At 40.5% G+C, this 12,151-nt stretch overlaps 1 protein-coding gene across 1 annotated transcript in view; it reads right to left on the bottom strand.

The window, feature by feature from the left end:
- col21a1 (collagen, type XXI, alpha 1) overlaps positions 1 to 12,151 on the bottom strand; it is a 192,301-nt gene that overhangs the window by 42,235 nt on the left and 137,915 nt on the right. Inside the window, exon 21 of the mRNA XM_059983461.1 lies at positions 11,221 to 11,292. Within this exon, the coding sequence (XP_059839444.1) occupies positions 11,221 to 11,292 (72 nt within the window). The remainder of the gene's footprint in view (positions 1 to 11,220; positions 11,293 to 12,151) is intronic.

Genomic DNA, 12,151 nt, shown 5'->3' on the forward strand with positions numbered 1-12,151 from the left:
AAATTTTAGCAAAAAAAATTATTTCTCACATGATGAACCACTCTCTTCAGAGCCCAGAGGACTTCATGAATTACAAGGGTTATTACTTATAATATGCAACTCATGATTCATCATGACAACATTGTGATGTTCACTGCTAGGTACTCAGTGAGTTTACATAACTTGTTCTTTATTAAGCAATCTACTCTGCCCAACAAGTTTCTTTGTCACCCCTATCTTGAAGTATGAATGTTGTGGCGGAGGGGTCTATTTCTTTTTTCTGATTCCTATCCATTTTCTAAGCACTACCAAAATGATCCACCTGGAATTTAGTAGATAGCATCATTTCCTCTGCATGACATGATCCTAGCATGATGATCCTCTAAAAAAGAGGATGCATGCAGATTTCCTCAAGCTTATATTGTTTCTGTTCAATACTTCAAGAACAAATATGTAATAGCTTCTCAAAATAATTTAGCACTACTGCAATCAGCCATGACCTGCAAGTATATTTTAGCCATTAGCATTGTTCTATATCAATGCTTTTCCAAAAATCTGACAACAACCCCAACAGGAAATAAATTCTTACTGTAACAGTTGTTTGAATTAAAGCTAACTCAAATTATATCAAATAAACAAATAAATCATTCTCTGTGATATATATTTAATACAAAAGGGAAGTCATGTTTGACAAATTTGTTGGAGTTCTTTGAGGACATAACATATAGGGTAGATAAGGGGAACCAGTGGATGTGGTGTATTTGGACTTCCAAAAGGCATTTGACAAGGTGCCACACCAAAGATTATTACTTAAAGTAAAAAATCATGGGATTGGGGATAATATTCTGGCATGGGTGGAGGATTGGCTTTCTAACAGAAAACAGAGAGTTGGGATAAATGGTTTATTCTCAGAATGGCAGTTGGTGACTAGTGGTGTTCCGCAGGGGTCGGTGTTGGGACCCCAACTCTTTACAATCTATATTAATGATTTGGAGAAAGGGACTAAGTGCAACGTATCGAAGTTTGCTGATGACACAAAGATGGGAGGGAGTGTAATGAATGCGGAGGACATTGAAACCCTGCAGGGGGACATAGATAGGCTGAGTGATTGGGCAGACATTTGGCAGATGAAATATAATACTGACAAGTGTGAGGTCTTGCACTTTGGCAGGAAAAATAATAGAGCAAGTTATTATCTAAATGGGGAGAAACTGGAAAGTGCTTCTGTGCAAAGGGATCGGGGGGGGGGGCGGTCCTGGTGCAGGAAACACAAAAAGTTAGTATGCAAGTGCAGCAGGTGGTCAAGAAGGCCAATGGAATGCTGGCTTTTATTGCTAGGGGGATGGAGTATAAGAACAGGGAGGTCTTACTGCAGTTGTACCGGGTATTGGTGAGACCACACCTGGAGTACTGCGTGCAGTTCTGGTGTCCATATTTAAGAAAGGACATACTGGCTCTCGAGGCAGTGCAGAGAAGGTTCACTAGGTTAATTCCAGGGATGGGTGGGTTGATGTATGATGAGAGGTTGAGTAGATTGGGACTCTACTCATTGGAGTTCCGAAGAATGAGAGGCGATCTTATTGAAACATATAAGATTGTGAAGGGGCTTGATCGGGTGGACGGGGGGAGAATGTTCCCAATGATGGGTGAAACTAGGACTAGGGGGCATAATCTTAAAATAAGGGGATGCCATTCCAGGACTGAGATGAGGAGAAATTTCTTCACTCAGAGGGTAGTGGGGCTGTGGAATTTACTGCCCCAGAGAGCTGTGGAAGCTACTACACTCAATAAATTCAAAACGGAGATAGACATTTTCCTGGATAAAAATGGCATTAGGGGATATGGTGAGCGAGCAGGTAAGTGGATATGAGGCTAGGTTTAGATCAGCCATGTGATTTCCTGGGCCAGTTTTCGATAGCCTGGATAGGTCGGAGAGGAATTTTCCAGATTTTTTCTCCTCAATTGGCAAATCGTTTTTTTTCCCCCGGGTAATCACATGGGTTTGGGCGGGATGAATAATAAAATAAAATGGGCAGCATGGTGCCCTGTTGGCTGGCACTGTTGCCTTGTGGGATTCGGTGATAACTAGAGTTAAGATTGGATCAGCCATGATCTTGTTGAATGGCGGAGCAGGCTTGAGGGGCCGATAGGCCTACTCCTGCTCCTATCTCTTATGTTCTTATATATATATATATTTAATCCAGCACCAAACTGATAAAATATAGTTTAAAATTTGTTTCCATTTGAAACATGCAATTTAAAAATAGGAGGCTGCCACTGTCATCACAACACAAAAGTAATAAAACTATAAGAAACTTCAGATGCTATAAGTTGCACCAAAAAAAACTTCAAACTGCTTGAGGCACTTTGCAGCATCTATGAAGGCAAAGGGATAGTATTGTTTCAGGTTAAGACCCTGCATCAGCACTAAAGGTAATGAATTCCACATCAAACTAAGAAAATGAATAAAGCATCTTGTGCTCATCAAGTCTGCACTTAAGTTAGCCATCCTTGTGGGTGAATTGGCAAAAACAAATGTCTTAATGACTGTAGAGGCTCTCAGTATAAAGGCTGGGGGGTGGGGGAAGAGACATTTGAAGAAGAACTTTTGTGTTATTTTCAGCAGTGCTTGAAACACCATTGTTGCTTTATTAATTCATGTACCAAATGTACATATTTAGTACATGTACCTGGTTCATGTACAAATCTTGCAGATGTATAGAAACATGTATCATCTTTGGAGAAAGGTAAGATAATGGTATGACAGTCCATTACATCATTGAATCGCAAAGACATGATGTTGTTGAACATGTAATTATTGGCAAAATATTTCAGAAAATGGAAATTACAGTCAAATCAAATAAATAATAGAAAAAGTACATTGTATGATCTATCTTCAACCTAACTACTTTGACCATGAAAATTTGTGATTCTCTGAATACGTCAGCTATATTAAACCCAAGTGTTTTCTTTGGAGTTAAGTCTCTGTGCGCTCAGGATAGCAATTTTTCCTGATGAAGTATGTTTTGCACTTGGTGGCACTCTCTATTCATGAAGTAGATCAATCTGCTTATGATGTTTCTTTGTCCACAATGCCTGCAATATGATATGCTCATGCTTAACCAGTTTTGGTGGAAAGTGACCCATTTCTTGGAAGCTTATCTCTATTCATGTGTAGCCATCTAGGTGACATTTAGCAGAGTTCTGATGGATCACTCTGATTCTGCAAAGAGATTTTTTCCTATTGAGAAGACTGCAGAGTAATCTAATATTTCACTCTATTATTCTGTCTAACATATGGAGTCCTTATTGCTATGACATTTTTCAACAGTCTGAACAGAGAGAACATTTCCCTTTGTGGGGATGAATACAGTAAAGGCTATTATGTAATCACAAAATCCAATGGGGATTTCAGAATAAACTAACTTAAAAATAGGGAAATGGATACTCAAATGAGATTTCGAAGCAAGTAGAATAGACCCATTGGGGGGGGGGGGAGGCAGGGGAGAAAGAATAGACAACCATATGAGAAAAGAGAAAACAGGAATCAGAAATTTACCTTGATAGAATCCACTGAGGAGAGATAGAAGGAGGGTAAAGTGGAAAATAAATGTCAGAATGGACTGGTTGGACCAAATTTTCACCTTTACATAAGCAGTTCGCTAGCACTTTTGATAATAGAGGCACTTAGCATGTTTTGCAAAGAAAAAAATGAACCAATAATTAGAATAGTGGCAAAGTTGTTGTAGGTCCAATAAGGTGGGACTATAAGTCGCTTTGCAATATAGTTTACCAGTGGAGAGAGCAGAGTTTACCAACTTAGGCTCAAGCGTCTTCGGTGAGAAGGCATAGTTGAATAGTAGATAAAGCTTTTGGAGTGGTTGAATAAAAAGTCACCAAGCTACAACTAATTAAATAAAGTAAGAAAGATGCAGGATCAGGTGATGTGCTGTAGCTGCATGATGTGGGTGCTGGTGACCACATCTGCAGCATGTGTTGGCTGCTCAAGGAACTCAGGCTCAAAGTTGATGACCCAGAATCTGAGCTTCAAACACCGCAACATATCAAGGAGGGCAAGAGTTACCAGATTGGTCTGTTTCAGGCGGTGGTCACACCCATTAGATTAGCTGCCTCAAATTCAGTCTGTGGTCAGGGAAAAGAGGGTGTGACTGCAAGTGAGGTAGTCGGATCCAAGAGATAATGCTGGAGGAGCCCTTGAGCTTGTCCAATAGGTCTGAGATTCTTGCTCCCTAAAGGGATAAGAGTGGGGGCTGTAGGAAGGATGAGCAACCTCAACTGTGGTACTATGGTTCATGGAGCCATTCAGGGGCGGGGGGGGGGATGAGAAGAGAAATGCAGAGGTAATTGGGGATAGTATAGCCAGGGGAATAGACAAAGTTCTCTGTTGTGAAGATAGAGCATCCCAAAGAATGTGTTGCCTACCTGGTGCCCGGGTTTGGGACATCTTATCTGACCTGGTGAGGAATTTGCAGTGTGGGTGGGGGGAGGGGAAGAGATCCAGTTGTCGTGGTCCATGTAGGTATCAATGACATAGGTAGAATGCAAGAATAGGTTCTGCTGAGGGAATTTGAGTATTTAAGGACTAAATTAAAAAGCAGAACCAAAGAGGTGGTAATCTCTGGATTACTGCCCGAGCCAAGTGCAAATTGACACAGGGTTAAGAAGATTAGAAACTTAAATACATGGCTCAAAGATTGGCATGGGAGAAGTGGGTTTGAATTCATGGGTAACTGGCACCAGTATTGGGGAAGGAGCTGTTTCATTGGCACAGACTCCACCTGAACTGTGGTGGGACCTGGATCTTGGCGAATTCCATAACTAGGGTTGTAACTAGGCTTTAAACTAAATAGCAGAGGGGAGGGTTCAACAGATTGGAGAAGAATGGATAAAGTAAAAAAGAGATTGTGGATAAAGTAAAGGCAAACTGTGTCCACCTCTTCTTCGGTCTGCAAGACATTAATTGTAACAATCCCCTTGACTTCAGGATTATTTAGTAGAAGTTCTCCAGAACAATCAGGCTTTACAGGCCATTCACTTTCAGGCTGAAGAAGATACTGAGGTCCTGATATCCATGTCTGATTCTTCAGAAAAACCTTCACCTTCAACCCTCTAGAGGCCATATCTGATGGGTTACGTAGCTTGTAAGAATTTCTGAATTCTTCAACGAAGGTTAGGAACATGGAAGCTATATTCTTAATATATTTCAGCACAAAAATACTATTAGACCAAAAAATGGAGTCATGAAGCTGCATGTGCAACTCCTTCCTCATAGCAGCGGTGACCTCCATATGAGGGATAGAAACTGTTTTCAACAGAGCTACCCAAGATCTTCCCATGATAAAAGCATTGTGTACCTGAGAACATGTGCTATGCAATAATAGGTAGGTAACTGCTCCATTGCCATCTTTGCTTGGTCTGTAGAGTGGTGTAAATGTGCAGCAGTAGTTTTTCCAAAATGCATGGGTTTCAAACATTTTAACAACCTTGAAGTCTTCTAAATGGCAGCATTCTTCCAGCCAGCTTGTCTCAGGAGTAATAACTGTTGGTATAGTGTCATCCCAACCAAGCCCCTTCTTGCATAGATCTTGTAGGATCTTCTTAGCAGATAACACTAGACTCATGACTCCTAACAGAACGCACATGGAACTAACCTTGGATGGTGATCTTAAGCTTAAAAATATAAACTGAATGCACCATTGTACACTTAGTACTCTCTCCTCTGAAGGAATATCTTAACCCAAATCCTTCATCTCTTGTCATTCATTCTTTGCTCTTCTGGTATCACAGATAGCACAAAATGTAACCAAAACTAACAATATAATGAAATAAGCAGTCTAAGCAAATTTCAGCTTTAGTGATCTTAATGTATTTAAATGTTAGCAGTTTTAAACTTACCAAGCAGTCAACAAAAAAAATAATTTCCCCCAACTTACCCCGTGCTCTAACCAGACTAAAAACTGACTAAAGACAAAGCATGAATATGTCTCTACTCCTTACATCTACCATACCCCAACCCATGTGACAAATTACCCACAATAAAAATGCAGCACAAAGTACAATACAGACAGACAAAAAAATAGATACATAACTCCTACACCTAACCTGTGAGTAGAGTTCAGGATTTGCATGTTGAATGCAGAGTCAACCTATAATCTCAGACTGTTCTACTCCACACATAACCAGTGCAAAACCTATGAATATTGCCAAGTTAACACATCAGCATTCAATAATTTCAGCAGATAAGAAATGTAAAATCAAAATGCTATCAATAAAAACGATCGCATGAGAATGTAAACGCACCTGAATATCAGTTAAAGTATTTATGACTAATCAAATCTGTTAGTCAGAGAAGCTCTATCTATTAACTCCATAAACATTAACAGAAACACGAAACTAATTGAGACCCCTTGCATCGCCCAGATTAAGAATACTGTCTGTCCAGTAAAGACTTGTAGGCTCTCAAGTTCACTTATGACATTCCCAAGTTAATTGACTTCAATAAAGGAGGCTATAGCCATACCAAAATTTAATTCAGTCTAAGAATGGATATCAGTCTGCTAGGGTTTCCACTCTTGATCACAGGTCAGTGTCCACCAACTCAAAACTTCTGCAGGAAAAGTATACATCTATTTGAACAAACTGGCTGGAATGCAATGCTTGAATTAGATGCATATCTGTTGATAGATCTCAATGGACAGTTGAAAATTGTGGGAAGTGAGTCAGCATGAGTCACTGCCCACGGGAGAGTAACAGAAAAATATATTAAATTGTGCAGTTATTTGGATCTTACTTTAAAAAAATTTTTTTAGTGTGTCGCACCAGACAGTCAGCCATTCTTGTCTGGTGTGTGGTGTCAGGATTGGTCTCCTTTTGGATTAACTGGGTCACAGTTTGAACGTTCCTGACTTGACCCTTGTATTTTTTATGAGGCAGAGTGGCTAGCTTGACGCTCAACCCAGCACGGATAGGAAGTGTGCTCAGGGGTGGCCCAACTTGGATTTGGACTCGGGAGCCTTCGCTCCGGAGTCCAGCTCTGATGCCATTGTACCACCAGCTGGCCTACTTGAACCTCTGCTGAACCTCTGGCTAGGATCTTTATGTCCTCGTTGTCCACGGGAATGGTACCGGAGGATTGGAGGGAGGCTAATGTTGTCCCCTTGTTCAAAAAAGGTAGTAGGGATAGTCCAGGTAATTATAGACCAGTGAGCCTTACGTCTGTGGTGGGAAAGCTGTTGGAAAAGGTTCTTAGAGATAGGATCTATGGGCATTTAGAGAATCATGGTCTGATCAGGGACAGTCAGCATGGCTTTGTGAAGGAAAGATTGTGCCTAACAAGCCTGATAGAGTTCTTTGAGGAGGTGACCAGGCATATAGATGAGGGTAGTGCAGTGGATGTGATCTACATGGATTTTAGTAAGGCATTTGACAAGGTTCCACATGGTAGGCTTATTCAGAAAGTCAGAAGGCATGGGATCCAGGGAAGTTTGGCCAGGTGGATTCAGAATTGGCTTGCCTGCAGAAGGCAGAGGGTCGTGGTGGAAGGAGTACATTCAGATTAGAGGATTGTGACTAGTGGTGTCCCACAAGGATCTGTTCTGGGATTTTTATTAACGACCTGGATGTTGGGGTAGAAGGGTGGGTTGGCAAGTTTGCAGATGACACCAACGTTGGTGGTGTTGTAGATAGTCTAGAGGATTGTCGAACATTGCAGAGAGACATTGATAGGATGCAGAAGTGGGCTGTGAAGTGGCATATGGAGTTCAACCCGGAGAAGTGTGAGGTGGTACACTTTGGAAAGACAAACTCCAAGGCAGAGTAGAAAGTAAATGACAGGATACTTGGTAGTGTGGAGGAGCAGAGGGATCTGGGGGTACATGTCCACAGATCCCTGAAAGTTGCCTCACAGGTAGATAGGGTAGTTAAGAAAGCTTATGGGGTGTTAGCTTTCATAAGTCGAGGGATAGAGTTTAAGAGACGCGATGTAATGATGCAGCTCTCTAAAACTCTAGTTAGGCCACACTTGGAGTACTGTGTCCAGTCCTGGTTGCCTCACTATAGGAAGGATGTGGAAGCATTGGAAAGGGCACAGAGGAGATTTACCAGGATGCTGCCTGGTTTCAAGAGTATGGATTATGATCAGAGATTAAGGGAGCTAGGGCTTTACTCTTTGGAGAGGAGGAGGATGAGAAGAGACATGATAGAGGTATACAAGATATTAAGAGGAATAGACAGAGTGGACAGCCAGCGCCTCTTCCCCAGGGCACCACTGTTCAGTACAAGAGGACATGGCTTTAAGGTAAGGGGAGGAAAGTTCAAGGGGGATACTAGAGGAAGGTTTTTCACTCAGAGTGGTTGGTGCGTGGAATGCACTGCCTGAGTCAATGGTGGAGGAAGATACACTAGTGAAGTTGAAGGAACTACTAGACAGGTACATGGGGGAATTTAAGGTGGTGGTTATATGGGAGGCAGGGTTTGAGGGTCGGCACAACATTGTGGGCCGAAGGGTCTGTAATGTGCTGTACTATTCTATGTTCTATGTACTTACTGTAATTTAATGTACTGTAATGTGAAATATTTTACAGTAGTTTTATACCACAATTTTTGTAAGATGTTGTATTAGTTCTTTGAGGCATTCACTTCAGTGGTTGTTCAATCAGTCATTAATGGATATAAAATGCCAACTGTGGGTGCACTCGTGTAGGAAGAATACTATAGGAAAGTCAAGATAGCCCATGCACGCGTTCCTCTAAGCTGTATAGGCAGACATTAATAGTAGGAACATTTGAATATCAAAACATACTAGATGCTAGAAACATAAAACATATCAGAAAATGATAGAAATACTTAGCAGGTCAAACTGCTTCTGAGGGAAGAGAAACATTTCAGTAGGGACCCTTCAGTTCTGACCAACAGACTCTGACCTGAAATCTGAAACTTTCTCTTCTCACAAATGTGGCCTGACATGATATTTCCAGTATTATGTGATTTTGTTTAATTTTTAAAATCTGGATTCATGAAAAAACATGCAAAATTATAAATAACAAGTCCAGACTTAAGAAGCTGAACTACATCAACATTAGTAAATAAATAGTAAAGGAGAAACTACTGGGACTGAAAGCTAATAAATTTTCAGAGGCTAATCAAGGTTTTGAAAGGAGTATTGCAATTGTTTCACAATTCCATTGAATCTAAAGTTTTTGAAGATTTTACAGCTTTTAAGTGAATAGTATAATCTCATTACTGAAGAAATGAAGGAGGCAGAAAATCTTTAACTATGGATGGTAGCTACAGACCAGTCAACTACCATCCATAGACGAGCAAATTTTAGAAACTACTAAGGGTGATAACAGGGCAATTAGAAAACAATAGCAGTGAACAGATTTATGAAATGGAAATGGTTGGATAAGTTTTTTCCTGAAACTGTAACAAGCAGAATAGAGCAGGGTAAAAAAATCAGTGGAAATGGCCTTCCATAAGGTTCCACAAGAGAGGATTATACAAAATTAGAGCACATGAAATTGGAGGCATAGATTAAGATTGATTAATGGGGAAAAACACACTCAGAATAAGTGGATCATTTTTGGTAGAAAGGCTGTTGTAACTGGGTGCTGTAGTGATGAATGTTGGGGGCCCAATTGCTCACAATTTTTATCAATAATTTTGACAGGGACCAAAAGTGATATATCTAAATTTGCTAATTGCAAAAACTGAGTTCTCGAGGAGGCTGTGAGGATATGGAAAATCGACATTTTTCTGCATTATATTCCATCTAGAAGAAAAATATATGAAAAATGAGTACATTTTAAATACTGAATAGAGCTGGGGTTCTGTCAGACCAAATGTCCTTGAAAGTTAAGTGCACACACAGCAAGAAATCTGAATAGTATGATGCAAGCGAATGTCAGATCAAACATAAAGAGAAGATACAGGCGACTGCAATTGCTGGAATCTGAAGCAACACAAAAAGTGCTGGAGGGACTCAGTAGGTCAGGCAGCTTCTATGGAGGGAAATGGAAAATCGACATATACAGTCGAGAACCTTCATCAGGATTGGTAAAAAAAAAGAGGGGTTTATAGTAGATGAGGACAGGAATAATGTAAGGTGGTGGAGATGATAGGCAGAAGTGATGAAAGGCTGAGTATAATGGAATCTGATAGGAGAGGACAGAGGGACATATAATAAAAGGAGGGAGACGGGAGGAGTAAGTGTGCATTAGGCAGATGGAGAGGGTGCGGGAAAGGAAAAACGGAGTGATGGGGGCCAGATGGAGAGGGAAAAGTGAAAAAATAAGGAAGTGTGGTATTGTGGGAGTGACTACTGCAAGTTTGCGAATTCAGTGTTTGTGTAACCAGAATGGAACTTCTCCAAATCGTGGATAGACATGTCAATGTGGGAATGGGAAACAGAATTGAAATGGTTGGCCTCTTGAAGACCCTGGCCAGCACAGTAGGTGGAACAAAGGTGCTTGATGAAGCAGTCCCAAATTTCTGTTGGGTCTCAACAATATAGAAGCTCTGCAACAGAAGCACCAATCACAATAAGTAACACTGATGGATTCACTTGTGACCTGTTGAGCTCCTGCAGCAATTTTTTTGTTGCACAAAAGTAAGGATAACTTACTGAAATTATACAAAGCTTAATGCAGCTGAGAATACTGTACAGAGCTAGCTTCCCTCACTAGTGGAGGAACAATTTGTGATAGACAGGGTACAATAAAGGTTCATTAGAATGAATTCTAGGATGAAGGGGTTTATTCTATGAGAAAAGATTAATCAATGTATTCTACAGTTTAAACAAATAGGAGGTGATCACAATGAATTCCACAAAAGTTCATGGCTTTGTAAAGATGTACTGACAATGTTTCTTCTGCCACGGGTGTCTAAAACGAAAGATCACAGTTACAAAATCAGTGTCAGACATTTGGGACTGAGGCTTGAAGAGTTTGTTTTCAACCAAAAAGGTAGTGAATCGCTGAAACTTTCATTGCATTGAAGGCTTGATCGCTGAGAATATTCATGACTGGAATCAACAAATCTTTGAATATTAAGGGCTATGAATTTCGGCTTAGTGCAGGAAAGCAGTGCTGAAGGAATGGATCTGCAATAATCTTAATGAACACAGGAACATTATAAAGAGTCATCCAGCATAATCTTGGTTAGTTCACTTGTGGTCTTATAAGGATTATAAAAAAGGTCAAGAACAGAATAGAAATACAATACCTTTATTCCACTCATCCCAGGCATTCCAGAATGTCCTGGTTGACCTGGTAACCCTGGTTCTCCCATCCAACCCTATGATATATAAAAAGGAGCCATCATTTTATCATCGAAGAGCTGGAAGGGCCAAAACCAAGCCACTGCAATTTCACCAATATCTAGAGGCTGCAATTACAGTGGCAAATCACGTTACAGTACATGTTGTTATTGTGTGACAAGTTTACAATACCAGGAATGGGGTACAATAGCAATGTGAAGAGTCATACAATGACCAGTAGTAAGAGTGTTATTTTAGAGTGATTACGTAACACTGTATTCATTGGCCAAAGCTAGGTGACATTTATTATTCATCTCCAATTGCCTTCAAGAAGGTGCTCGTTAGTTATCTCCTTGAACCACTACAATCCTTTGGTTGAAGGTACTTCCCACAAGCTATTGTGGAAGAAGTTGCAAGATGTAAACCTAGCTAGGAAGAAGTGATGTTCATGAATTTGAGATGATGGATAAACTATTGGGGAAAACTGAAGTATTGGCATGCCTATGCAAGAGAATACCAACATTTGCAATCTTTATCCTTGTTCTTCTTGGTAGTTGATATTGAAGGTTAGAGGTGCCAGCAGAGTAGACAACATTTACAACTTCAATGCTTTTTGCAGATTACACACGTTGCAGTAATGATAAATGGGTGGATGGGCTTTCCATCCAGACAGTTGCTTTCACTTGGATGGTATTGAGCCTCAGCTGCTGTTGGTGCTGTACTTATTTGTAAGTGGAGGATATTCTTTCCCTCTTTATAGTTGGTGGAACAGAATGACTTTAAGGTGTCAGGGGCTGAGTCATTCACCCAGCATATCTGGCCTCTGACCTGCTCTTGTAATCATGGCATTTACATAGTCCTGCGTTGCATTGTCATTGGATTGGTACTATACTTTTG

The sequence above is a fragment of the Hypanus sabinus genome, chromosome 10 (assembly GCF_030144855.1).
Source record: "Hypanus sabinus isolate sHypSab1 chromosome 10, sHypSab1.hap1, whole genome shotgun sequence".
Classification (NCBI taxonomy): Eukaryota; Metazoa; Chordata; class Chondrichthyes; order Myliobatiformes; family Dasyatidae; genus Hypanus; species Hypanus sabinus.